This window comes from Polypterus senegalus, chromosome 2, assembly GCF_016835505.1.
Source record: "Polypterus senegalus isolate Bchr_013 chromosome 2, ASM1683550v1, whole genome shotgun sequence".
Classification (NCBI taxonomy): Eukaryota; Metazoa; Chordata; class Cladistia; order Polypteriformes; family Polypteridae; genus Polypterus; species Polypterus senegalus.
The window spans coordinates 3,674,521-3,701,349 of NC_053155.1; the positions used below are offsets into that span (position 1 = coordinate 3,674,521).

Genomic DNA, 26,829 nt, shown 5'->3' on the forward strand with positions numbered 1-26,829 from the left:
GCTATTGAAATTATTGTAGATGCCTGGATGCAAGTTAAAGAAAGCACTATAACATTAAATACAGAATCTAATTACTATGAAATTTTCATTACAAATGAAATATTTTTTAAGTCCCTTACAGTTTGTTGTTGAATTTTACCTGTACTAAGATGTACATTTCATAACATTTTCATAATGATAGGAATTAAAGCATGTATTAAACATAAGGACATGGTGGCGCAGTGGTAGCGGCAAGCTGGAGCCCTGTCTAGAAGTTGTTCCTGCCTCCTACAAGATGCTTGTTGCGCCGTGCGTGACCTTCGATGAAATCATTTGTTGCAGCAGTACTGTCTCTTTCAAATACCTACCCCTGATTCCTGTCCTTCCTTTTCTTTCTCCATGCAACCAATCGACACAGAATCATCTCTTTAATAAATGCCAAGTCATCTGTAAGCTTAGAATGCTGATTCTTCAAAACTTTTAAGGAACTTTGAAATATATTCATTGTACATGTTTAATTATTCCATCCATCTCTCCATCCAGGGTCATGCCTTTCCCAGCAAGCATACAGCGCAAGGCAGGAACAATCCCTGAACAGGGAGCCAGCTCATCGCTACCGCTGCCCACCGAGTCCTCACATATTTCATCATTAACAATACACATTATTTAAATGACGTTAAAAATGTATCAGTATAATGTAATATATATACTTTACTGCATTTCATCTAATAAATGATATCAAGGGCTCCAAGAAGATGGCGCCTAGAAATCTAAATCAACTTAGAAGCCAGTCGTCATCATCTGTAAATATGTGCTCTCTTCTATTGGATTGAGTGGAATTCCTTTATTGTTATTGTATAATACAATGAGATTCAATATGCAAATCTTCCATAAATTTATTTTCCTATAAAACGATAAAATAACAACAACAATAATAATAGGATACAAACTGAAAAATATGCAATATGCAAGTTTACAGTGAGGTAATTGTAATTCTAAGTACCAACAGTTCTACAAGGAGCACTTGATGGACTGATTGAGTGCATTTAGAGCTCTTGGGATGAAACTGTTTGTGAACCACGGGGTCCATACAGGAAAGGCTCTGAAGCGTTTGCCATACTGCATGAGAGAAGTTCAAATAGACTCTGTGCATGGCTGAGGCAATGTATGCTAGATGCTGTATCCTGATATTTCTCACTGCTTCTGACACAGACACAGACACTCAGATACTGTGGGTTAAAATACTCTGACTGGTGCACTGAGAGTAACAACACTAAAGCAGCTGTGTTATTTGAAATAGCTTTGCCATTCTGTGTATCATTATATGGTTACAGGTTGATTACAATCAGATGCCTTGAACTAAAAAACGATATATGGTTAATTTCAGGATATTTGATAAAGCCTCATCAGGGATGTGAATCTAAAAAATAAAGGTAAACCACACAGGAACGGTAGCACTGCTTTGACACTGGGTGCTACCAGTTTGCAAAACTGAGTGGAAAACTTGCAGACACCAGGGATTGACCTGGCACGAAAATGTGTGTGGCTTTGCGCCAAGTTTTGTTGTTATACATAGCGATGTGAGCATGAAAACAGGCATATGCAGGACTTTTGTGCTTATGCACCGTTTATTATTGAGGCCCCTGGTTAATGGAGTTTGCTACAGGCTGACAAATTCTGATATTTCAGGCAATAGCATATTATTTAATCAAATAAGACATATGTGATATAAGGAGGACATAGTGATCATGCAGGGACTTGAACATTCCAAACATTTGTTGGGAAGCCTCATTCATAAATATAAAAGAGGAAACCAAAGTGGCACTGATGGCAGATGACTATTTTCTCACCCAGTTGGTTTAAAGTTCAACACGTGATGACGCCTGTCCAGATCTCATCTTTTTGAACAATAAAGACAGAGTAACAAGAATAGAAGTTATAAAAACTTAAAGAAACAGTGATGACAACATTGAGATCATCTTCACACACAAATGTTTACCTAAATGAAGACTTCCAGTCTGAGGAATGCAGACTTCATGAGGATGAGTAAGGATCTAGGAAACTCGGAATGAGAAAGCAAAAACTCAGCCACTACAGTACAAATGAGAGGTGGTGTTACTTCAGAGACCTTCTGATCCAGGCTAAAAATAAGTTTATTACAATGACCAATAAAATGATAAAACACTAGAAAACTGTCCAAAATATATAAATAAGGATATTATTAAAAAAGAAAACCTAAAAAGATCATTAGACAAGAAACTTAATGAACAGCCAAATAGTTCTGACTTCAAGGAATAACAAACAAGGTTCAAATGGTCACACTAGAAGCCAAAATGAACACCAAGCAAAAGTTTTGAGTACAACTTGAGTAAAAAATGATAAAAGAGAATTTTGGAAACCTCTGGAACAACAAAAGAGAAATAATTGAAAATGAGAAGAAAATAGCAAATGAAATGAACAAATGACTCACACAAATATTTATAAAGGAAGAAACAACTGGAATGAAGAAGTAGAAACAAACTCTGAGTTAATAGATATGAAAACAGAAGAGTCAGATGTGCTTCAAGCCCACAATATGCTGAAGACTAATAATACAGTACGTCTGAACCTGATGGGATTTTACCAATTGCACTAAAAGAAATGAAAGACATCATCTTTAAATCCTTGTCAGGCAGATTTCATCAGTCACTTGAGAAAGGAGAAACACCTGAAAACTGGAAAGACTGGAAAATGTGACTCCAATCTTCAACAAGGGATACAAAGTGGATCTGATTATTACAGATCAGTAAGTGTCACTTTTGTGTCATGCAAAATTATGAAAACTATAATAAGAAATAAATGAGAAAGTACCTAAAAATGCTAAGTAACAACTGGTATGGGCTAATGAGAGGAAGGTCCTGACAAATCAATCTTTTAGATTTTTTGAACAGGCAATCAGAATATTTGATGCAGGCAAAGCATATGAAAAAATTAACCTGACTTTTAAAAAGCCAATAATTCAAAGAAGACTTGGACAAGCTTCAGAACAGGGAGGACACTTAGAAGACAGTTTAATGTAGAAAAGTGCAAAATGCTCCATGTGGGCAAATGTATTATTGTGGTATTTCCCTCTACTTACCCTTTACCTATTTTCTTTAAGGGTAAGTGTACTCGTCACACTTTAAGGTTAACAAATACTGTACATACATAGATATACGCAGACACACAGACCCTAATCACAACACTACTATGTGACAGACGTACACACAGCACGTTATTCACAGCACTTTAACACAAACAAGTACCATATGAATAACACCTGCACAGTCCGCCCTCCCTGGTACTCCAAGAGATTTATTTATCATAGGCTTGAACACATACAATGTCTTAGATATATCTCAGACCTGATATTACCTTTGGTCTCCAAAAACATATTCAAACATACAAAGACTCAACATACATTTACAATACAATGCAGTTTATTTTTGTATAGCCCAAAATCACACAGGAAGTGCCGCAATGGGCTTTAACAGGCCCTGCCTCTTGACAGCCCCCCAGCGTTGACTCTCTAAGAAGACAAGGAAAAACTCCCAAAAAAACCTTGTAGGGAAAAATGGCAGAAACCTCGGGAAAGGCAGTTCAAAGAGAGACGTAGGTACGTTGGGCATGCAGTGGGTGTCAAACGAAGGGGGTCAATACAATACAATACACAAAACAGAACAAATCCTCAATACAGTATAAAAATAAAAATTTTAGAAGCACGGAGCAGAATTTAACAGTCGGTGATATCATATAATAAGATTTGGATATTTTTAGAGTCCTGGAGACCGCATCCATCAAGCTGCCTCCCTTATTTGGCCATTCCATGGCTGAAACAGTGCTGGGCCAGCCAATCCGATGAAAGGACCCCTCTTTCCCATGATTCCTGCGATCCTCCATCAGGGATGACTTTACCTTAGGCAGGCAGAACAACTTGGCAGATGGGCCGTGGCACCAAGTGCCACATTTGAGTACCGAGAACAGAAACAGAATAGGTGAAGGTTAGTATTCAAATATAATTATCATGTTACTTATGTTTAAGTGCTAATGACTAACAACAGAGATGCAGTCTGTACAGTTAATCAGCAGCTCTAGTCAGGGTGTGCTAAACTGAAGTAGTGAGTCTTCAGCCGGGATTTAAAGGCTGAGACCGAGGGGGCATCTCTTATAGTAGCAGGCAGACCACTCCACAGTTTAGGTGTCCCCTGTAACTAAAAGCTCGACCTCCCACTGTTATTTTATTAATCCTTGGAATCCTAAGCAGACCGGCATCTTGAGATCTTAATGTGTGCTCAGGTTTGTAAGTTATGATAAGTTCAGATAAGTAAGCCGGACCTTGGCCATTTAATGCTTTATATCTTAAAAGGAGGATTTTGAAATCTGCCCTAAATTTAACCAGGAGGCAGTGTAAAGATTTAAGAACTGGAGTTATGTGTTCATATTTTCTTGTTCTTGTAATAATTCTTGCAGCTGCATTTTGGATTAACTGGAGGCTGTATAGAGAACAGTTTGAAATAGAGAACATCCCTAGCTATAGGTCATTTATCAACCAGTGAATGATTTACTTTAACACACTGTTCATTACTGGTCAGTGCTCTTTGCCCACAACTTGATAAACCTCACAGTCTGGATCATATGACACTTCTGTACTGCTCCAGGTGCTCAAAGCAATTTACCTTATTACTTCAATCAGTCTAGATATGAAGACAAAGTATAGAAAGTTAAAAGCAGTGTAGTATTTATTACATAAATAATAATATCAGTACAGAAAAGCAAAAAAGAAAATGTGGATAGCAAAGTCTGGTTATATATAGTCTTTTATAAAAAGCTTACAAAAAGTTAAAAGATGACAAGGATGAAAGTCTCAGGGCGGCGTTGATTGAGTGCTTGTAGTTGTTCATTAGATGCTTTTCTGAGGATCAGATGGAAATGGCTGCACGCTGCTGGCGCCCTCTTCTGACATCACTCTCATCCCCCTCTGACGTCATTCTGTTCTCCTCTTCTTCGTCTCTTCTTCCTGATGTCGTTCTTTAGATGAGGCATTTTATTATAAAATTCTACCATGGGGAAGGGGGTCCACAAAATGTGATTGCTACATGCACCTGATTGGTTGGCTGTCAATATGATGAATAAATTCACTCATCTGTTTTCCCAAACAATAAAACTTTATGATGTCGCTTAGTACCTACTAGCATGTCTTTCCTTTCCCAGGTTGTAAGCCCATTTAGCAACTTGTTGTCCTAGATGCCCATCCTTTCTCATAGTATAAAGTAATTGATAGCCTGAGGCATCGCCATGTCTAGCTCTTTTTGAATGTTGAAAAGTGAGGTACAATTAGGAAGAGGATATGCTTTGATGTGTCCTGTTTGTAAGTTCATCCAGTGTTTTCTTGAGCAAAATATAATGAAAATCTAGACAAAAATCTACAGATTTTGTACCTCACAACAGCAATATTAATAGGAACATTAATTATAAGATGTTAGACAATGAACTACAGGATGTGACCTCTGAAAAGGATTTTGGGGCTTATGTTTACACAGCATTTTCATCATCCAAGCAATGCCCAGAAGCGAATAAAAAGACAAATTAAATGTAAGCTTTTATCATAAAAACTATTAAATATAAATTAAGGGATGTTATGCTCAGCATATATAATGCACTAGGGAGACCACATCTAGAGTTCTGTGTGCAATTCTTGTCAACATGTGCAGAGGAGAGAAACCACTTGCCTTCTGGGAATTAAGAGCATGTCCTACTCTGACTTGGTGAATTTATTTTGTTTAGTCTGAGCATCAGACACTGTGTGTGGACCTCATCCAGGTCTTCAAAATCCTCAAAGGCCTTGATAAAGCAGATCCAACTAGAATTCAATTTAAGGGTGAATCATATACTCGAGGACATTAAGGGGAAGTGCATTTAGGACTGAAGCCAGGAAGCACTTCTTTAAACAAACTACTGTGACAGGGAGTTGAAACAGAAAACCTACTAACCTTTAAGAAGGATCTTGATGAGATATTGGGACAGCTCAGCTATTAGCTCAATAAACGAGTGACAGATGGACTGAAGGTCTCCTCTCATTTGTCAAATTTCTTATGTTTGAAGGACCATTTCAGGGGTTGTCCAGTTTACAAGGAAATAAAAAGTGCAACATTTGCTTTGTCATTAACAGATGTTTTAGAGTCTTTATGGCTGGTTTAATATTAGTGTACTGCATTGATCAGAGAGACCTTCATCCAGGTGATAATGATTTGCACATGTTTAAGGACTGATAACATGCTCTTCTCTACCTGTCTTTTAACTCCTAGATGTCCTCTTTGAAGAGAGGTGGGTGTGGCTTTGAGGTAGAAACAAGAACAAACAGGTTTCTAAATGACTGTGGATTACTGTTAAAAACCAGAGAACTCAACCAAGAATAACCGGGAATCAAAACACTAAGACTTAGAATTGACTCAGGATCTGGAAAGCTATTGGTCATCACCAAAAGATCTGAATCTGAAACACCAACCCAACACTCATTCACAGATCAAATCTGTAATCTCAGAGAAAGAATGAATGGAGTCTCCATGATATGAATTGTGGTGCCTCCTAAGAGGAGGTCTCTGACAAGCATGCAGTGTCTTTGGGTGACCCATTTAGTACCTGCTGAAAATCTCAGATGTGCAGTGCAGTTTCAATTGTTTTATTTGGTTTTATTTTCTTTCTGGTGATTGTGAGATAGACATGAAAAGGTCAGTTACACTTTCATTAGAAGAAAGTAGTGTTAATACTACCACACGTCTACTAATGAAAGATGACTGGTGTGGTTACACCCAGAGTAAATAATAAAAATAAGTGTGAACCAGAGTGTGGTGGAGACACCATGGGCAGCTTGAAGATCCCAGGATGAGGTGGGGTTACAATCATAAAAAACAACAGCTCCTATTGATAAATTCATTTTGGCTAACTAGACCAAAAACATTGGACACCCATCCTTTACATAATAAACCTGCTATTCATGACTTTTTTACTTTATGCACTTTGGTGGTCTCCAATGCCTCACTTAAGTACTGATTCCAATAATTAAACACTGTGTGTTTTCTTAATAACAGTTTATTTCTTATATACTTTCACATTAGACTTCCATGTTGTCTTTTCCTCTGCACCCCTCATTGTTTGCTTTCTTATGTCTTGATAGCTTTAGGTGGTCAGCCCTCCATTTCCATGAGCTCTCCAGAGAACCAGCAGATCAGATTGGAGTGCACGTCTGACAAGTGGGGCACCACACCAGACGTGACCTGGAGGGGCATGAATGGAGTGGACAAGACGTCTGAGTCCAGTATCACTGAAGAGTGGGACAATGAGGGATTTCTTAGAGTCAGTAGCTTCATCCCTATCAAGCAGGAGTTCAACGTGTTCTCCTGTCTCATGAGAAATAAAGTGCCAAAGCCTGACTGGCATTCGGGCCTTACCGTCTACGGTGAGTACTCTGAGTTTATGGCCTCCTCATGTCACTAACTGTGAACTGCTGTGACTTCCAGAAGGTTGTCTTATCATCTGAATTTCATGTTTAAGGTTGAATGGTAACTTCATATTCCCTCAATATGACTGAGTGTGTGAATTAGAGGGACTTGTGAGGAACTTCTGCTTCACCCAGAACTATTTCCTGCTTGTGTCCAGAGGTGCTGAGGTTGGCTTCAGGATACCACAACTCTGAAATGAGTTAAGCGGGATTGAGAATGACCGACTTACTGACCTTCATAAATACAACCAATTTCTGAACAGTTTACATTGATGCAAAAAAAGCAGAATTAAAATCAAATCAAATTTTTTTTGTCACATACAATTTATAAAAACAGAACAATATGGAGTGAAAGGCCAAGTTGTTCAACTGCAGTGACTGTGCCTTAAAGTAGAAAAAAACAGGCAATAACAGAAATATAATAATAGACCACTTTTTAAAAATATTAACAAAAACATTAAATATCAACAATACTACTAATTATATTATTATGATAAAATATATAATTAATACTAGAATTACTAGAGCCTACGACAAAACTTGTAAATCTGGCCCAGCTTAAATCCATTTGCACCTCTCCGGCAGCGCCTTTTTGTCTTGTAAATGTGTCGATAAGCCCAAGTAGCAAGTAGCCTGCTATCCCATCCCGAACCTCTGCATAACACTGTATCCTTATTAACGTATAAGAGAATAAAAAAAGAAAGAAATATGGAGTAGTGGAGTGGTATTGCACTTTATTCTAGAACAGTAAAAAAAATCAAAATAGAAAAATAAAAAAGCATGTTCCCCAAGGTCAAACGCGCCCCCCTTGACGGAGCCATGCGCCCCCCCAGGGGGGCCCGCCCCACTATTTGAGAAACACTGCTTTAGCGGGACATTGACTTTTTCCACCGTGTGCTTTGTTTCCGCAGTAGCTGCACTTATGAATATGCTTGTATGTATCACACCCTTCATATTTTTTTGCTGCCTTTTCAATTGTGTAATTCGGTTTTTGTTCAGCGCTCTTTGGAGCTGTTGCTTTTTGTCTGTGCACTGCGTCAGTTCACGTGAGCCGCTCGGTGTACATGCATCGAAGGTTCCCAGCTGTGTTGGTGCCATGTCGTGCTATGTCCACGGCTGTATTTAATGTTACCGAAGTCCCGGCACTTAAAACTTTCTCTCGCAGTATCGCTGAGTTTGTGCCAAACACCACCCTGACCATCTCATCTTCCTCTGCAAAAGTACAGTCCTTCACCCGTGAATATTTAGCGGCAGTGTTTCTATTGGATTGCCACTGATGGATGGCCTTATATGGGCAGGCACTAAATTACAAATGCCAGTGGCAGCCTGTCTATGAACTTAATTTAAAGTTTAGGTTTACATCGTGCTTTGTTTCCGAAGTAGCAGCACTCATGAATATGGTTGTATATGTCACTCGCTCGCTTCTTATTGTTTCGCTGTCTTCTCAATTATATAATGCATGTTTTCTTCAGTGCTTTTTGGAGCTCTTCCTGGTTTTCTACGTATTGCGTGATTACGTGGGAGGCGTGATGATGTCACACGAAACTCCACCCCCAAGGCTTTCGAGCTCATCGTTATGACCATTACGCGTAGAATTTCGAAATGAAACCTGCTTAACTTTTGTAAGTGAACTGTAAGGAATAAGCCTGCCAAATTTCAGCCTTCTACCTGCACGGGAAGTTGGAGAATTAGTGATGAGTGTGTGAGTCAGTGAGTGAGTCAGTGAGTCAGTGAGTGAGTCAGTCAGTCAGTGAGGGCTTTGCCTTTTATTAGTATAGATATATATATATATATGTGTGTATGTATGTATGTATGTGTATTGTGAACGCTGGCCCGGACACACACAGACGGACAACATAGTTCCACCCAACACACGTTTATTTGTACAATATTTACAATTAGTGCACTCACAAACCCCAGTGCTTCGAGCACCGATTCCCCCAATGTCCAGGCCACACAGTCCTGTGCCTCTTTCTCCTGGCCGCCTCCAGTCCTCACTCCAGCTCCGTCCTCTTCCACCCGACTTCCGCTAATGACTGGAGGGAGGCGGCCCCTTATATAGGAATCCGGATGGGCTCCAGCTGCTTCCCGGCAATCTCCCGCGGACACACCCCTGTGTGGCGGAAGTGCCGGCTGCGCACCCGGAAGCCGTCTGGGTGTCCCCTGTCGTCTTCCCCCGGGATAATGAAGCACTGGGGCGCCGCCTGGCGGTGGCCACGGGTCCCTACAGGGCTGGGCTTTCAAGCCCTCTACCCGAGGCCTCCAGCATAACCAGGACGGATGCCCCCTCTCGGTCTGGAGGAGGCACAAGCCATCCTCTGGTCCTCCTGGGCGTCCCAGCCGGGCTCCAGCCCCGACTGGGGACCACACGGGATATACCGGCATCGGGGTGCCGCCTGGCGGTGGCCACGGGTCCCTACAGGGCTGGGCTTCCAAGCCCTTTACCCGAGGCCCCCAACATAACCAGGATGGACGCCCCCTTGCGGTCTGGAGAAGGCACAAGCCCTCCTCTGGTCCTCCTGGGCGTCCCGGCCGGGGACCACAGTATATATATATATGGATGTGTGTATATATATATGTATATTTATCTGTATGTATGTATGTATGTATGTATATGTATGTGTGTATATATGTTGATATTTGTATATATATATGTAGATGTGTATGTGTAGATATGTGTATATGTAGATATGTTTATATGTATATATGTTTATATGTGTGTGTGTGTATATATATGTATATGACAGCAACACTCATAACAGTGACAAAACATTTACATTGACAATCATGTTATGTTATTTTTAAAATGTTTCCTTTTCTTTTTCATAACTTCTTTAACATACTTCTTCTCCGCTGTGAAGCGCGGGTATTTTGCTAGTATTAACAATAAGAGCAGCTCACTACTCAAAATGGTAAACTTGAGAAGCTGCCAGCATCAAACCCAGAACCTCTTGTTTGGAAGGCAGCAGTTCTTCGTATGGTGCCACGCAAGCTGTCGTATCAACCGCCTACCGTAACCTACTTTCTTTTTTTTTCGGTTATATTCTTGAATAAATGTGCACTTGTTTTGTTATACTTGTACCTTTTGTGAAAGTGTTTATTCCATATTTGGACTTTACACCTTATACACATGTAAATGTAGGAAGGACAGTTCTTGGGTGTGTGTGTGTGTGAACTGTTAACATTTGAATCTGATGATTGTATATAGCGCTGAAGTGACCTCTCTGTAATATTCTGTCTTCTGCATCTCCTGGAGAACAAAAGAAAACGCCACCATACAGCACCATGTGGCAAGATCGAAAGAAAAAAAAAACGTAGTCACATCATGACTACAACTGCATGAAGGTATGCAAATGAATATAATGTTGCATTAGTGCAACAATGTTTTCTGAAATTTACAATACAGGTCATAAAATGAATTATTCCAAATGTCATATACTGTATACCTTAGTCTCTCTTTTTTTGTCAGTGCGGCTTTGACATCATGGACCATAAGGCACATACTAATTCAGCGTGATCAGGAACACTCAAGACTAAAAATGAATAAAAAAATTTCACATCCACAGTCATTCTCAGTCACGCACACCACTCACATCCACGTCCACAGTTTTCCCAGTCCCAGTCTCGTTTGCGCACAAGATCTGACAGGTTTTCAAATAAAGAGGAGGTGTAACAAAACAAGTTTGTTTGTTATACCACGTCTTTATCTGAAAATGGCGTCAGATCGGGGGGTGTAGGGGGTATGGGAGCTTGAACGTGACTGAGAGAATAAAAACTGAAAAAAAAAAAACTTTGACAAGTACTATAATTTTACAGACGCAAATCAAACGTATGTTTTTATTGTATAATATTAGCAAGAAGAGCAGCTCACTACTGAAAATGGTAAATGTGGGAAGCAGCTGATATCGAAACCGTGACCTCCTGATTGGAAGGTAGCAGTTCTTAACATTGCACCACGCAAGCTGTCGTATCAACCACCTACTGTAACTTGCTTTCTTCGGTTAAATTCTTGAATAAAAGTGCACTTGTTCTGTTATATTTGTACCTTTTGTGAAAGTGTTTATTTGATATTTGGACTTTAGGCTCCACACAGTATACACTTCATGTGTACATTTTGTCAATTATTACTAAAACATTAAAAACATTTCTTTGTTAATAATGTTTTTACAGAGATTGTTGATGACACTGAACATGCATGAAATGTATGTATTCCAAATGATGATGTACTTTTTTACCCTATAAAGCTCCGGCACTTATAAACACTGAGCGCTGGAAACTTCTTTGCGAATTGAACTGCAGTGGTGAGTGGGGGGATGGTGCAGCAGGCTGCGTGCTGCTTGCGCTTATCAACACATTTACAGGACGTGTTCTAGTGTTAATAAAAAATAGATAAATATGTGGATGGACTCAGAAGCTCTTTCTCAGGCTCCCTGGACTGCACTTTAGGCAGCAGTTTTGTTTATCAGACCACAGCAGAGTAGAGGCCATTGTTTGGTATCGTTGATCATTTTTTTGGTAGGTGCAACATCACTTGGTGTAGATGTCCTCAAAGGTAGGGGTGCACACCCAGTGAGGTGTTCATCAGACTACACCAGTCCCTGCAGAGCCTTGTGGTCCAGCTTTAGGCAGTGATATTTTCTGTCAGGATGTCTTCAATGGTGGATGTGTAGGAATTCTTTAGTATCTGGCAGGGCAGCTTGAAATGGAAGTGTCTGAGGTGGTAAATACTTTGTCGTGCCTTCTTCACTGATTTGTCAGTGTGCTTGGACCAGGTCAGATCTACTGTGATATGGACATCAAGGTGTCTGAAACTGTCCACCCTCTCCTCCTGAATGCTGTTAATACTGATAGGGCAGTATTATCTCTGCCATTTCCTCATAAAGTCCATAATCAGCTCCTTTGTCTTGCTGATAGGCTCTAGTCGGGCGCGTACCTTTATCCGAGCTGGGGGCGCCTGCCTAATCGTGAAGACATGTGCAAGTGAGCGCCTCAGGCAAGTGCCTCATTAATTCCTTAGAGGGTTCGGTGAGTTCACACCTGTGCCTACATGGGACATCAGGCGAGGACAAGATCGGTAAGGAATTAAAAAAAGAAAAATGAAGGAAAATGGAACTTAAAGGGAAGCAACCAAGAAAGTAGGCAAGCAAGTAAGTGAGCAAGCGAGAGAGAAAGAGGCTGAGAGCAGTGGATGTTGAAAGAAAGCAGGTGGACAAGATGGAGCCCCAGGGATGAGCATTTGTGGCCAGCGCTCAGGATGGGGATGAGGGGTCACTCAGCAGAAGCAGCCATCCCACTCAAGATTGTACTCTTGCTAAGAGGAGCCATTGAGTTGGCAGCGGTGGGAGCCATTTGGCAGTGGAGTGACTCCCCGTGGAATGCTGTGGGACAGGCATAGGGGACCTGGGCCAGGACAAAAGTGTCGTCTATGCCTGCTGGTGGACCTACTCATATTGCAAGGTCCAAAAAGGACAAGTCGAGGAGATGTTAGTTATAAAGGGACACCAGGGCTCTGAATTTGAAAGGACAATTTCCTGCCTGTGTAATTTTAACCTCGTTTTTAAGGAATATTTATTGGATTGTTTTTAACCTCCACAGACATTTCTTTTTTATGACTGCACTGTCAGAGCCATTTTCCTAGTTCTATAAGATTCATGAATAATTTACTAGATGACAATACATAATCTATGGGAGGTTCCTAAAACCCCCATAAGTAGAATTGTATTGGTATATTCTTGCCATTTCTAACAGCTTTGAGTAAACATTATTCTTCAGTTAGTGACAGCCTTGCAATGTGTAAGGAGTAGAGGGCATACGGTTTTAAACCATGCTTGTGTCTCCACAAAGGTTTACGTGTCTACAGGGCCACAGGCCTTTTGAGTGTGTGAAATAACAATAAGAAAACAGTGCTTATTTAAGTATTGTGCCTTACATTTAAATCATACAGAAGATGAAGCTAAGAATCTTTAAGTATATAAGAAGTTAAGAACCTTTGAGTATAGAAAGAAGAAGTAAAGATCTTTTAAGTACAGAAATAACTAAAGTTTCTCAAGAAAAGCTAAGTTTAGAGAAGATACATTTTTCCTTTTTTTTACTTTTATTCTACATGTGTAGCTATTTTTTCTTTTATCCTCGTGTGGATTATTTGCTTTTAACTTTCACTAAATATTTTTAAAATGAGCTTTTGGACTGAGAGATTTCTTTTCGCATGCATTTTACCCATGCTTGATCTCGCCTTATACTTCAGCAGCTACACTAAAGTTTAAAACCTGCCTAGGACTGAAACCAACCTAAGATTGAAACCTGCCTTAAAGATTGAAAGCTTGAAAATTGCCTTGGATTATAAAAGAAAGTAACCTGCGTGTTCTAGCCTGAAACTGGATGGCAACGAAAGAAAGCAAAGAAGGTACCTTTAATCTTTGTCTTTGATTGGAGTTGGACATATTTGAGAATTGGAAGTGCTCCTTGCGAGACTGTATAAATTATAAAGGAGCTTAAGTACAGTGCATTGTGGGATCGTCATGGCATCTGAATCCGGAAGCCAGTATAAATATCATATGCCAAATGAATGTCTGTGTGGTGTGAGTGGAAGTCACAATGACTATGATGTCACAAAGGACCATCTCCAAGACAACAGAAAGCTGTTCAATTCAGTGACAACTAAACTTCAATCAGAAATGGATTACAAATACAAATAATTATATTGTCTGATGAAGATCATAAGGGATTAACAACAAAATGAATTTAACTGCGAAAAAGTAGACTAATTATCAAAAATCAGTTCTTCAATCTGAGAATAGAATATAAAAGGTTAAGCGAAAAACTTTTATCCTTCCAGAGTAACAAAGATACAAGGAAAATGTTACGAAAGAATTTTAACGCTAAAATGGAAACTTTTAATACATTTATGGACTGTGCAATAATTTGGGTCTTAGAAGTATGCCAAAATAAAAGCCTCGGCCAGAAACCTGACTTTTCAGCTAACCAAGTCAGAGATTACAGAATGAAAGATGACATTTCTCTTACAGTTAAAGACTCCCAAACCTCTGCAAAAACTAAAAGTTGCGCAAATTCAGCGGCTACTTCAATTACTGCCATCAGATCTCAAGAGGCAGCACACGCTGTGCTGTTGGCTAAAGCAGAGAACCAAAAAAGGCTACAGGCTGTAGAAATGGAAGAAACACAGTGGAAGAGAGAAGTTTAGGAAATACAGTTGAAAGCACAGCTGAAAGCTAAAAGAAATCAATTGGCGTTGGAAGCAGCTATCGCAGAATCCGAAGCAAACTTGAGAGCTCTTAAAACACGCAATCACAGTCCAAGTAAAAAAAAACTCTAATAATGTTCCTCAGAAACCAGATGTAAGAAATGAAAAGCCACAAGATCCAAATATTCGTGACTTTCCACGTAGCAACGAAAGTAAAAATAATCCTCAGCAATCTCTTTACGATCAACGAAATAAAGCATCAGCACCTCCTCAACAACCGCATTATGAACAGTGTTATGATCAACAGAAAGAACAACAGTACAAGACTCAAGTGCCTTATGTGCCTGTTTTATCTTGGTAGAGTAATATACTGTATATATTGCTCTACTTTCCCCTATTGTATTATTAATATGTAGCCTTAGAATACCTAATCTCACAGACTTATCACTGTTTATAAGATATTATTCTATATAACTTATTCCCACCTTCCCTTCTATATCTATAACCTCAGGCAATTAGATGTAGTAAAAAGACAAGCAGGAGTTAAGTTACACATAAAATAATGTATTACTGATAATATTCATAAATAATAACAAAATGCAAAGTACATTTGAATATTGGCAACCATACACCCTGATAAAATGGTGATGTGTAGTTCAGGTGGCACACAGACTTGTGGTTACTTAATGTTTCTAGTTAAGGCATCATTGGTGCTCAGCTTTTAGCCACATGTCTGTTCAATATGGCTGCTGAGCTGTGCTCTTCATTGTGCTGTTCTTGTCAGTTCATGGTGTGATGGTCTTCATCATATGTTGGTTAGAGAGAGAGAGAATGTGGTTGAGCAAGCAAATTTATAGGTTTTCTGTCCAATCCCTCCAGCCAATCCAGACAGCCATATCTCAGACCAATGGGTAAAATAGATCATCTTATCTCCTGCCCTAAAACCATATGTTAAACATCCTGGCTTCCTTGCAGGGGGTTGAAAGACTTTAGCAGAGAAATACTCATCAAACTGGTTTAAGACACATCCCCCCAAATCCTGTCAAAAAAATTACAAAGAGACAGTCGTGAATTGGGCAAACACGAATACCTCTCACCAAAGTAACACTAAATTACATTGGTTTGCCTAAATTATAAAGACATACAACACATTTATCAAGTTATATGCAAAATCTCACATCACAACAGTGCCATACAGAAAGATCCCAATATTTGATGGTGAATCCTTGAAATATGTGGATTTTACTGGAGCATTTGACTGAACTATCGATGAAGTGATAGTGAACCCGAGAGATAAATTGGACTTATTGGCACAGTTTACTAAAGGTTCACCTCACGAGATTGTTAAAAACTGTAAATACTTGCCACTGTTAGAAGGTTATCAAAAAGCCAGAATGAAACTTGAAAGTCTTTATGGAAACCAGCTACAGAAAGCCGATGCCTATATGAGAAAAGATAAAGAGTTGCCGCAAATAAAGCCAAATGATGGAGAAGGTCTGAGTGATTATGCAAACCTTCAAGGTGGCTGTACGAACATTATGCCCAACTTACAAAGCGGACAACAATTTGAAAGTAAGGATAACTTTCGTACTATAGTCTCCAAACTTCCTCAAGACCTACTAGCACCGTGGCAATGTGCAAAGTTCAGAATATTGAAAGTACAGAGAGCAGATGAGCCCTTCTTGCCGATCCAGTGAACTTTCTGGACAATCAGATAACATCAGCTTTGAATCCCATGTATGGTTCAGCACCATAAAGCCATACTTTCGAGAAGGAAAAGGACAAGATTGATCAAGAGAAGTATCCTTTGAAAAGCGTCCTGAGAGAAAGTAGTTTTGTTGCAAATTTTTCTGATGCTGACGAGAAAAGGGATACAGACACCTCAGTCGAAACGGCAGAGACGGCTGGACGTACAAGTGGTAAGGTCTGTCTTTTTTGCAATGAAAATCACGATCTTAACGAATGCAGTGAAATTCAGAAATTAACGTACAAAACTAAAATTGACTTCTATGAAATCTAAAGGCTTATGCTTTAAGTGCCTTCAACAAGAACATCTTAGTAAAGACTGTGAAGAAAAGATTAAATGCCAAATATGCTCTCATTTACATCCAGTAATTACATCCAGGAGAACATTTCTTCTGCCCACATTTCTGTGGAATTATTAGAGACTTGTACTGATACCGGGGCCGGAAAAGAGTGTGTCTTAGCTGCGATTCCAGTTGAAGTTAAGCCTGAAATGAGTGAAAATGCATAGAAACATCGGCTCTAAAAGACTCTGGCAGCTCAGCTATATTTTGCACTGAAAGTTTACAAGAGCAGTTAAATCTGTCACTATACCAAGATTAGAACTTACAGCAGCAGTGATTGCAGTCAAAATGGACAAAATGTTAAAACAAAAACTACAGGTTCTCCTGCAGGAGTCAATCTTTTGGACTGACAGCACCACAGTACTAAGGTACATTGCAAATGAAAGTGCACACTACAAAACTAAGAGAGCACACACAACCCTTGCAATGGCGATACATCACATCTACACAAAATCCTGCGGATCAGGCATCAAGAGGATCAACAATAGAAAGTGTCATCAAAAGTAAGACTTTGATACAAAGCCCAAACTTTCTGCTACAGCCAGAGCATGAATGGCCTAACAGACCGGACGAAGTGGACCTGTCTACTAGCGACAATCCGGAAATCAAAATGTGTGTAGTAAATTTTGTAAGTGTAGAAGAAAAAACTGAACCAGTAAAAAGACTTGTAGAGTATTACTCAGAATAGTTAAATTTAAAGAAAGCAATAACTTACATTCAAAGAAGTGCTTAGTCTGAAAGAAGAGAGAAAGGCAATTCAATATACAGTCAGTCAATCTGGACACAGCCCAGAAAGACAAAAAACACAAATCACAGGACATATGAAGGAATACAAATCAACAATGAGGCTAAAGCCACCGTCTCTAGATGACTTGTCTAAAGCAGAAAACAAACTTATTCGCCTCAGTCAACTACAAGCTTACCCAGAGGATGTTAAAGCCTTGCATAAAAATCAACATTTAAAGAAAGGTAGTAAAATCTACAAACTGGACCCAGTCCTGCAAGAAGGAATATTGAGAGTTGGAGGAAGACTCAGCAAATCAGCTGCGCCAGAAAAGGCAAAATACCCTGCAATCATTCAGAAGAATTCACATATTGCTACTCTCATTATGCAACAAGTTCATAAAGAAATTGGTCATTGTGGGCGTAATTACAAGATGCTACACCCCGAAACTCCTGGGTAAAGGGTCAGGTCATCAAGACAATGCCAGATGACAAAGGGGCAGTCAGAAGAGTTTGTGTGCAGACCAAGACCAGCACACTGGACAGACCTGTGAACAAACTGGGCCTTCTCCAGGAAGCAGCAAATGATTGAAATGATTATTTTTTCTTTTTGCATGCCTAATTTTAATTGTGTTTGTGTTTTTACAGTAGAATATAAGCTTTAAGTTCCTTAAGTTTTAATTTTGATTTAAGTACAGTAAAGTAGTGAAGGCTCTTAGTAAGTAATGTTAAAGTAATTGATTTCTGTCCTAGCATAAACAATTAGGGGCCGGATGTGTAAGAGCCATTTTCCTAGTTCTATAAGATTCATAAATATTTTACTAGATGACAATGCATAATCTATAGGAGGTTCCTAAAACCCCCATAAGTAGAATTGTATTGGTATATTCTTGCCATTTCTAACAGCTTTGAGTAAACATTATTCTTCAGTTAGTGACAGCCTTGCCATGTGTAAGGAGTAGAGGGCATACGGTTTTAAACCGTGCTCGTGCCTGCGCACGTGTCTACGTGTCAACCGGCCTACGGGCCTTTTGAGTGTGTGAAATAACTAGTTTCTCAAGAAAAGCTAAGTATAGAGAAGATACATTTTTCCTTTTTATGCCTTTTATTCTACGTGTGTAACTATTTTTTCTAATATTCTTGTGTGGATTATTTGCTTTTAACTTTAACTAAATATTTTTAAAACAAACTTTTGAACTGAGAATTTTCTTTTGCCGCGCATTTTACCCATGCTCGATCTCACCTTATACTTCGGCGGCTACACGCACTTTGGAGCACTGTTTCTGACTTGTTTTAATAAAAACACTGGAGCTCTATTGCATCTAGCCCTTTGCTTTGATTGTTGTGTCCTCATCTGCTGGCTCATCCCTCAGGTATTTATTGGCGATAATGGGTTCAAGAGCTTCCTGAGCTTTAAGATGAGGTCTATTTATGATTGCTAAGCCTCATTTGAAGCCTGGGGCTAGAATTTGGAGGCAAGGCCTCATTTTGAACTTTGAAAGTTGGTAAGAATTACAACAATTACTCAGCAACTCAATCCTCTGTGGCACCAACAGTCTCCAGCTTAAATTCACCAAATGGACAGTGACAAGGATGAACCTGAGAGAAAAAAAAAACAAGTCTGGCAAGAAGAAATAGTGTTTTGACAAAATTTTTCAAAACGTTAATTAGAAAATTGGAGGTGTGTTCTGGCAGCACAGAGCATGAATGTGGAGTGGGAATTTTTCTTAGTTATACGACAACTAATTGCATGATAGGTTATAATGCAATGTCAGGCAGAGTGAGAGTATACAGGATATACTTGAAGCCTACATACCCATTTCACTCACCTGGGTGTGTACCAGCATCAGCAGCATCAGACAATCAAATGGCAGACTTCTCAATAGCATCCAAGATGTCCTGGACTCCATTCCTTCACAAGATGTTGTCATTAATTGCCAGTGACTTCCATATGAAACTGGGAGAAAGCAGCGTACACAAAGTGTGTGGAGGCTACTATGATGGACAGGCATTGGGAAACATGGTGAGGGGGTGAATGGAGTGCTGAGAGGGTCTATACACGGGTCCAATTGCAAAAGACTCAACAGAAGAAATGTCATGTCTAAGCCTAGGTCACTATTCTAACTTTGTGAGAATTCCTTTTTTATGTGTTTTTTCTTCATTTTTGTTAATGTAGCTGTTATCATTTATCTTATAGTTGTTTAGGTTTATTATTTGTATAATTATGTATTCTTTATTGGTTTGGTTCTTTGGCTGAAGAAAAATGCTTCTATGGACAACATGATTCAGGTTATTTGCACACCCTAGAGCATGGGTGGGCAAACTACGGCCCGCGGCCACATCCGGCCCACCGAAGATTGGTACAAAATTGCCCAAATCAAATCATATAATTATGACTGCATTCATTTGACCTTGTCCTGTAATGCCTGACGTTCCAGCAGGTGGCACATTAGGCGCAGTGATACATTAACTTGAGTTTGCGGAGCCCGGGTTACTCTCTGTTATTACTCTGCTACAGCTCTGAACCCATCTGCAACAAATGAGTGGGCCAAAGAAAAGAAAAGTCGACAGTGAGTGCCGAGTGTTTCATAAGGAATGGACAAATTACTTTTTCACTGAAGTCCGGTCAAAGGCTGTATGTCTTATTTGCCAAGAAACTGTTGCAGTTTTAAAAGAATACAACATCAGCCGTCACTTTTCCACCAAACATGCTAATTACGCTAACAACCAGTCAACGCAAGAACGGACGGCTGCCGCTCAGAGGTTGGCAGCTAGTTTGCAGGCTCAGCAAAACACCTTTATCCGACAAACTACCATCCAAGAATCAAGCACGAAGGCAAGTTATGTGCTGCCATTCAAATTAGCAAAGACCAGCAAGCCTTTCTCCGAAGGGGAGTTTCTCAAAGAGTGCATGGTAGAGACAGCAGGTATCTTGTGTCCTGAGAGCAAAAACAAATTTGAAAGAATGAGCTTATCACGCAGGACAGTGACTCGCCGTGTTGAGCTAATAGACAGACGAAGACTTAGCTAGCAAGTTAAACAAAAAAGTGGAGTCATTGACATTATATTCCTTGGCACTGGACGAAAGTAATGACATAAAGGACACCGCTCAGCTTTTAATTTTTATCAGAGAGATTAATGACAATTTTGAGATAACAGAGGAGTTTTTGGCCATGGAATCCCTAAAGGGGAAAATGCAGGGAGAGGACTTGTATGACAACGTGTTGGGGGTCATCAAAAGGCACAAGCTACCTTAGAGTACGCTCGCCAACTTTACCACAGATGGGTCGCCAAATCTGACTGGAAAAAACACCGGGTTGCTCAAAAGAATCCAGCAGAGGGTGAAGGAGGACACCCCTGAGCAGGAGGTCATTTTCTTACACTGCCTAATCCACCAGGAGGCACTGTGTAAATTGGTATTGCAGCTTGACTACGTAGTGAAGCCAGTTATAAAACTCATTAACTTTATTCTAGCGAGGGGACTTCAGCATTGTCAGTTATTAAGTTTCTTGAAGAAATTGACGCTGATCACTAGGACTTGCTTTACCACTTCAATGTCCGCTGGTTAAGTTTGGGGAAAGTATGTTGACGAGTGTGGGAGCTCAAACAGGAGATTATCTCATTTTTGGAGCTACTTGAGAAAGCTGACCATCTTCCTGAGCTGAGTGACACACAGATTGGCTTTGTGATTTAGCATTTGCTGTGGACATACTGACACACATGAATGAGCTGTATGTGAAGCTACAAGGGAAAGACCAGTTTGTGCATGAAACGTACACAAATGTCAGAGCCTTCAAAACCAAGCTAGCTTTATTCTCAAAGCAAATGTCAAACAACTCATTCGCTCATTTCTCCATACTGGCTACGCTGAAAGAGGCCCCTCGACTTGTGAAAAAATACAGGAAATCACTGGACGACCTGCACAGAGAATTCTGCTGTCGGTTATCTGATTTTGGAAAAATTTACAAGTCACTTCAGCTGGTGTCATGTCCCTTCACACAGGACCCTGAAACGGCGCCACAGGAGTCGCAGTGAGAACTGATTGATCTCCAATGTGTCACCGTCTTAAAGGAGAAGTTCAACTCTCAAACTGGATGAGTTTTATGCTTCATTAAGCACAGCCCAATTTCCAAACATCCAGAAGATAGCACAGAGGATGCTGGTGTTGTTTGGCTCTACGTATGTGTGTGAACAGACTTTTAGTGTGATGAACACCAACAAAGCACCCCATAGATCCCAGTTGAGCGATGAACACCTCAGATTTGTTCTAAGAATTGCCACAACAAAACTAATACCAGACTTCGATGCACCGGCAAAAAAGGATGATCAACAACACAGTTCCCACTAAAAGTGAATATTAACACTGTAATGCCTTTTTATGTTTAAGTTTGATATGTATGCATCTAGTGCTGGCCCGGCCCGTCTGTCAAATTTTAAAAGTCAATGTGGCCCCTGAACCAAAAGGTTTGCCCACCCCTGCCCTTGAGGGTCCCCTCCTGGGGAGAGGTTACCAGCACTGTGCACCCCGGAGTGCTTCATCATGTATCCTTACTACAGAATTCATAGTAGGAAAACACAAGATTACAATTTCCAAACATGTGACACACGCCACCTTTTTCTGCCAGCATTGAGTCTAACACCTGTCTGTTCTGCATTGTCATATCACTAGTGGTGTCCAGCTGTTCTCCTAATGCTTTCGAAGCCTACATGTGGTTCTGTATAGGATGAGTACAGAACTCCATATCCTTAAACCATTGTTCACTTGCCTTCACTGTGTAAGTCATGGGGATTACTACATTTACTACTTTGGCCTTGGCACACATGTAGTGTATTTTAAGCGTCTTTTGTCTGTCAGTTTAGATGGCTCATTTATACCAGTCACTTTTCCATAACTCCTTTATTCCATTGTCATTTGTAGTCTCTTCTCATATATTAATGTCTCTTCTCCTTCTTAATCTCAGTTGGCCAACTCTTTTAAGACTTTTGTACTATATTTCTTTTCTTTGTTCTTTGCTTGTTTCTCAGTACTGCTAAATGTTGAGCTGAAGATTTAGGGAAACAATGTTTGGGAGTTTTGTTTGGACAGAAGAAACAATGCCTTGCTGTGTAGAGGCAGAAGTGCCTTTCCCTGTATTAGTGGGACCAGACACAGGGTGAATTCCAGTATTAGTGACAGGCAAAGCATCAGTTCTCTGTTCTCCAGTCGTCAAACCTGCAGAGCCAGGTATTGCTCCCTCACGTGGTTTGTTTTCAGTACTTTGGTGCTGTGGTTCAAATGATACCAGATAGTTCTTCCTTCTGTCTGGACAAAGGACCTTCACGTCTTAGTTCTTTCCATTTTCTGTGGAAGACTCTCAGATAGACTTAGTCACCAGGCTTGACAGAGCTCATGGGCTCCTTTGTTGTGACTGGTTCTCTATACTTTTCTTGATCTGCAGAATGGGTGGCTTCTCCCTTGGCCTGAGTCAGTACAGGAAGTTCCGTCTTCTTTCTTCGCTTTCATCCCAGGAGGTAGCTAGAGCTCTGGAACTCAAAGCCATTTCAATAAATAGAGGTTAATTTGTCATTCAGTTAAGGGCTTGGTTCTACTCCTCCAGAGACAAAACCTTTTTGTGGTCTCAGTCAGGTCAGTTATGTCTCTCCTTTGGTTTCTGCATTACTGTTATTCTGAAGGGCTCATGGGGCCTGCCAAGGTCCAAACCACATGTGTGTCCTGCATGTGTATTTAGTTCATCTCACTCTGATCTCACTTCACAGTGTAAGTTATGTTCAGAGATACTCATCTCCTGACTCCCACATTCTCATCTTTTCCTTCTTTTTTCAGTTTTCTCCCCGGGAGTCTCAGGCTGGTTGGTGGTCTTCTGGTTATCATTGCTTCTGTATGTGGCTGTGGCGGCTTTACTGATATTTCAATGGAGGAGAATGAGAGGTGCGTGCAGGCCCTGCTTCTGACCGTCTTACTTTGGTAATGTAAAGAGGCCTCAGATTTAACATTTATTCTCATAATATTCATGTATTTCTTTATTCTAGGACATAAAGCAAGATATGAATCCAAAGGTAAGGACCCTGCAGTGCAATCCTTCACTTACTCCAAAGTCTTTATTAAAAAAAACATAAAAAGCTGACAGAAGGTCTCTGAAATTCTGATCAAAATTAGACCAAAATGATCTTTACATTGCGTAACAGTTTGGATTTTTATCCAGTCAATGCCTGCAACCCACAAAACCCTTAGAAAGATGTTTAACTATGGCTATTTGTATTTGTGTGGTATTTAACTTGTGTGTGCTTTATAATCAAACCTCAGAAGAAAACCCCAGAGGTTAGGCTGCCTAACTTAGTGTGTGTAACATTTAATTTAAAGCCTGAAGAATACTCACCAGATATGACTATTCACACTGTTGACAATTTAAAGTCATAAAACACTGTTTTACCCCTAAACAGACATACCTAGGGCCTCATGCATAACACAGTGCGGAAATGTTCATATACACAAAAAAATCCAGATGCATCCATCTGTGTGTACGCCAACTTCTACGTTCTTCCACTACACAAATCCTGGTTATCATGAAAATTAACGCACGTGCACGTGCCTGCTGCCACTCCCAAACTCCTGCCAGAATTATGCCTCTCTGAATATGCAAATCAATATAATTAGCCCCTTAAGCTCAGCGTGCTGTGAAAAGACAATGGCAAAAGCACGGAGGGAAATAGAAGTTAAGCGAATACCAAGTGGAGGCAACGAAAAACATACTATTTGTTGGTTTAAACAGTGATATAAACAATAAAAAGAAGTTGATCGAGTGACATAAAGTGTCTGAGAAGCTCAAAAGCTCAAGTTTACAGAGGCACACAGCGGCCAAAATAAAAAAGAAGTTGTCAGATATCAAAGTCGCTGTGAAAAGGCAAGTCGTAGCCCACTGTCTGAGTGTCGTATGAAAGCTTATTAGGGTACAGAGAAAAAAAAATAGGGACACAGTGGGAAAAAAGCATGAAATGTCAACTTTAATCTTGAAATTTCCACTTTAATCACATAGTTCATTTTATCATTAAAGTAGAACATCATAAACTTTATCTTAAAATTGTTAAATTTACTAGTTTCTCAATCCTATCATAACTAAAGTAGCATGTTAAATGCTTTGTTTTGTATTTGATCTTCTATGTTCTTAAATGGGCTTTCTCTTCCTCCGACTGGACACAGAATCCATTACATTCGTAACATTACAGCTCTCTAAATAATTTAAATACTGAGATGTATACTTGATATCATTTTCATGATGATGGGGGTTAAAGCACGTTATTAAACGTGGGAACACGGTGGAGCAGTGATAGTGACGAGCTGGCACCTTGTCCACAGATTGTTCCTGCCTCACGCAAGATGCTGCTTTGTTTGTGCACGACCGAGTTCCCAATCGCCACACAATCAGAATAGATATTAAGCCATCTGTAAGCTTTGAATGCTGATTTTTCAAAACTTTTAGGGAACATTGATATATCTTTGTAGTACATTTTTAATTATTCTATCCATCTATCCATCCAGTGTTGCGCCAGCCCCAGCAAGAATACAGCGTGAGGCAGGAACAATCCCTGAATGGGTCGCCAGCTCCTTGAGCGCTACAACACCGTGTCCTAACATATTTAATTATTAAAAATATAGATTATTTAAATGATGTTAACATTTATCTGTATAATGTAATAAACATATTTTACTGCATTTCATCTTAAAAATTATATTGTCATCAAATGTAAATACATGCTTTATAAAGTGGCTCAGGTTGTGCAATATTATAACTGTACCGCAGGTTTACAGTGAGGTATTCGTAATTATAAGTACAAAGCGTTCTACAAGGAGCATTTGTTTCTGAACCGCGAGGTTCCATACATGAAAGGCTCTGAAGCGTTTGCCGTATGAGAGCAGTTCAATAGACAGCATGGCTGAGGCAGCGTCTGCTTGATGCTGTGTACCAATAATTATCTTTCTGATCAGCTGCTGTAGAGCTGTGATTCACACTCAGATACAGTGATATAAATACTCCGAGTGGTGCTGTGAGAGTAATATGGAAAAAGATGATCCGCTGTGGCAACCCCTAACGGGAGCAGCTGAAAGAAGAAGAAGAAGGTGCACTGAGAATAACAACACTAAGGCAGCTATGGTATGTGGAACAATTTGGCCATTCCGTGGACCATTATATTGTTACAGGTTAATTACAATCAGAATCCTTAAACTGATAAACAATATGCTGTTAATTTCAGTTTATTTATAAAGTCGCGTTAGGGATGTGGATCTACAAAAGAAAGGGAAACCACACTGGAGCAAAAGCACTGCTTTGACGCTGGGTGTCACCAGTTTGCAAAACTGAGCGGAGAACTTGCGTACGCCAGGGTTTGAGCTACCATGAAAATGTGCATGGCTTTACGCCAAGTTTAGTTTTTATACATTGCAATTTGAGCGTGGAAACGGGAGCACGCAACATTTTTGTGCGTACGCACTGTTTATACATAAGGCCCCTGGGATCTGCTCCATTAACACTACCAGAGCCAATGAAAAAACTTGTTGAACCGGCCCACCTTAAATCCGCTCGCACCTCTCTGTCTCTGTCACCTCTCTGTCAGCGTCTTTTGTGTTGTAAATGTGTCGATAAGCCCAAGCAGCAAGCAGCCTGCTATCCCATCCTCCCTCCGCCACAGAAACGGCCAGCTCAAGTCTTGTTTAACAGGGAGTCAGGTACCAAGAGCTCTATAGGCTAAAAAATATATTGTTGTTTGGAACACATGTATTTCATTTGTGTTCGGTGTCTACAAAGATCTATGTAAGTGTAGCATGACAGGAAGAGCAAGAAATGTTGAACACATACCTAAAAGACAAACATTTTCCATGTTTTAGTACTAACAACAAAATGTAGACATGAAGTGTATAAAGTGTGAAGACTGAAGTCCAAATATCAAATAAGCAGTTTCTCAAAAGGTACAAATGTAACAAAACAAGTGAGCTTTTATTCAAGACTATAACCGAAGAAAAAGAATTTGGGTTAGTGTACATTTTTACGACTGCTTTGGTAGTACAGTGGTAAGAACTGCTGACTCATAATCAAGAGGTCGTGGGTTTGAGCCTTGCCACGTCACAAACTAAACGTTTTGAGTAGTGAGCTGCTCTTATTGTTACTATTATACAATAAAAACATACATTTGATTTGAGTCTGTAACAGCCGCTGGAAATGTATGGTACTTGTAAAGGTTAGTGTTTTTTTAATTCAGTTTTATTCTCTCAGTCTCGTTCACACTTGCCCCGATCTGACACTGCTGTTTTCAAATAAAGATGTGCTATA

At 39.9% G+C, this 26,829-nt stretch overlaps 1 protein-coding gene across 1 annotated transcript in view; it reads left to right on the forward strand.

Annotated features, from left to right (window-relative positions):
- The window catches only part of LOC120521327, a 130,514-nt gene that overhangs the window by 17,552 nt on the left and 86,133 nt on the right, over window positions 1–26,829 (forward strand). The window contains exons 4-6 of the mRNA XM_039743029.1: window positions 7,172–7,453; window positions 23,331–23,435; window positions 23,537–23,563. Coding sequence (XP_039598963.1) covers window positions 7,172–7,453; window positions 23,331–23,435; window positions 23,537–23,563 — 414 coding nt within the window. The remainder of the gene's footprint in view (window positions 1–7,171; window positions 7,454–23,330; window positions 23,436–23,536; window positions 23,564–26,829) is intronic.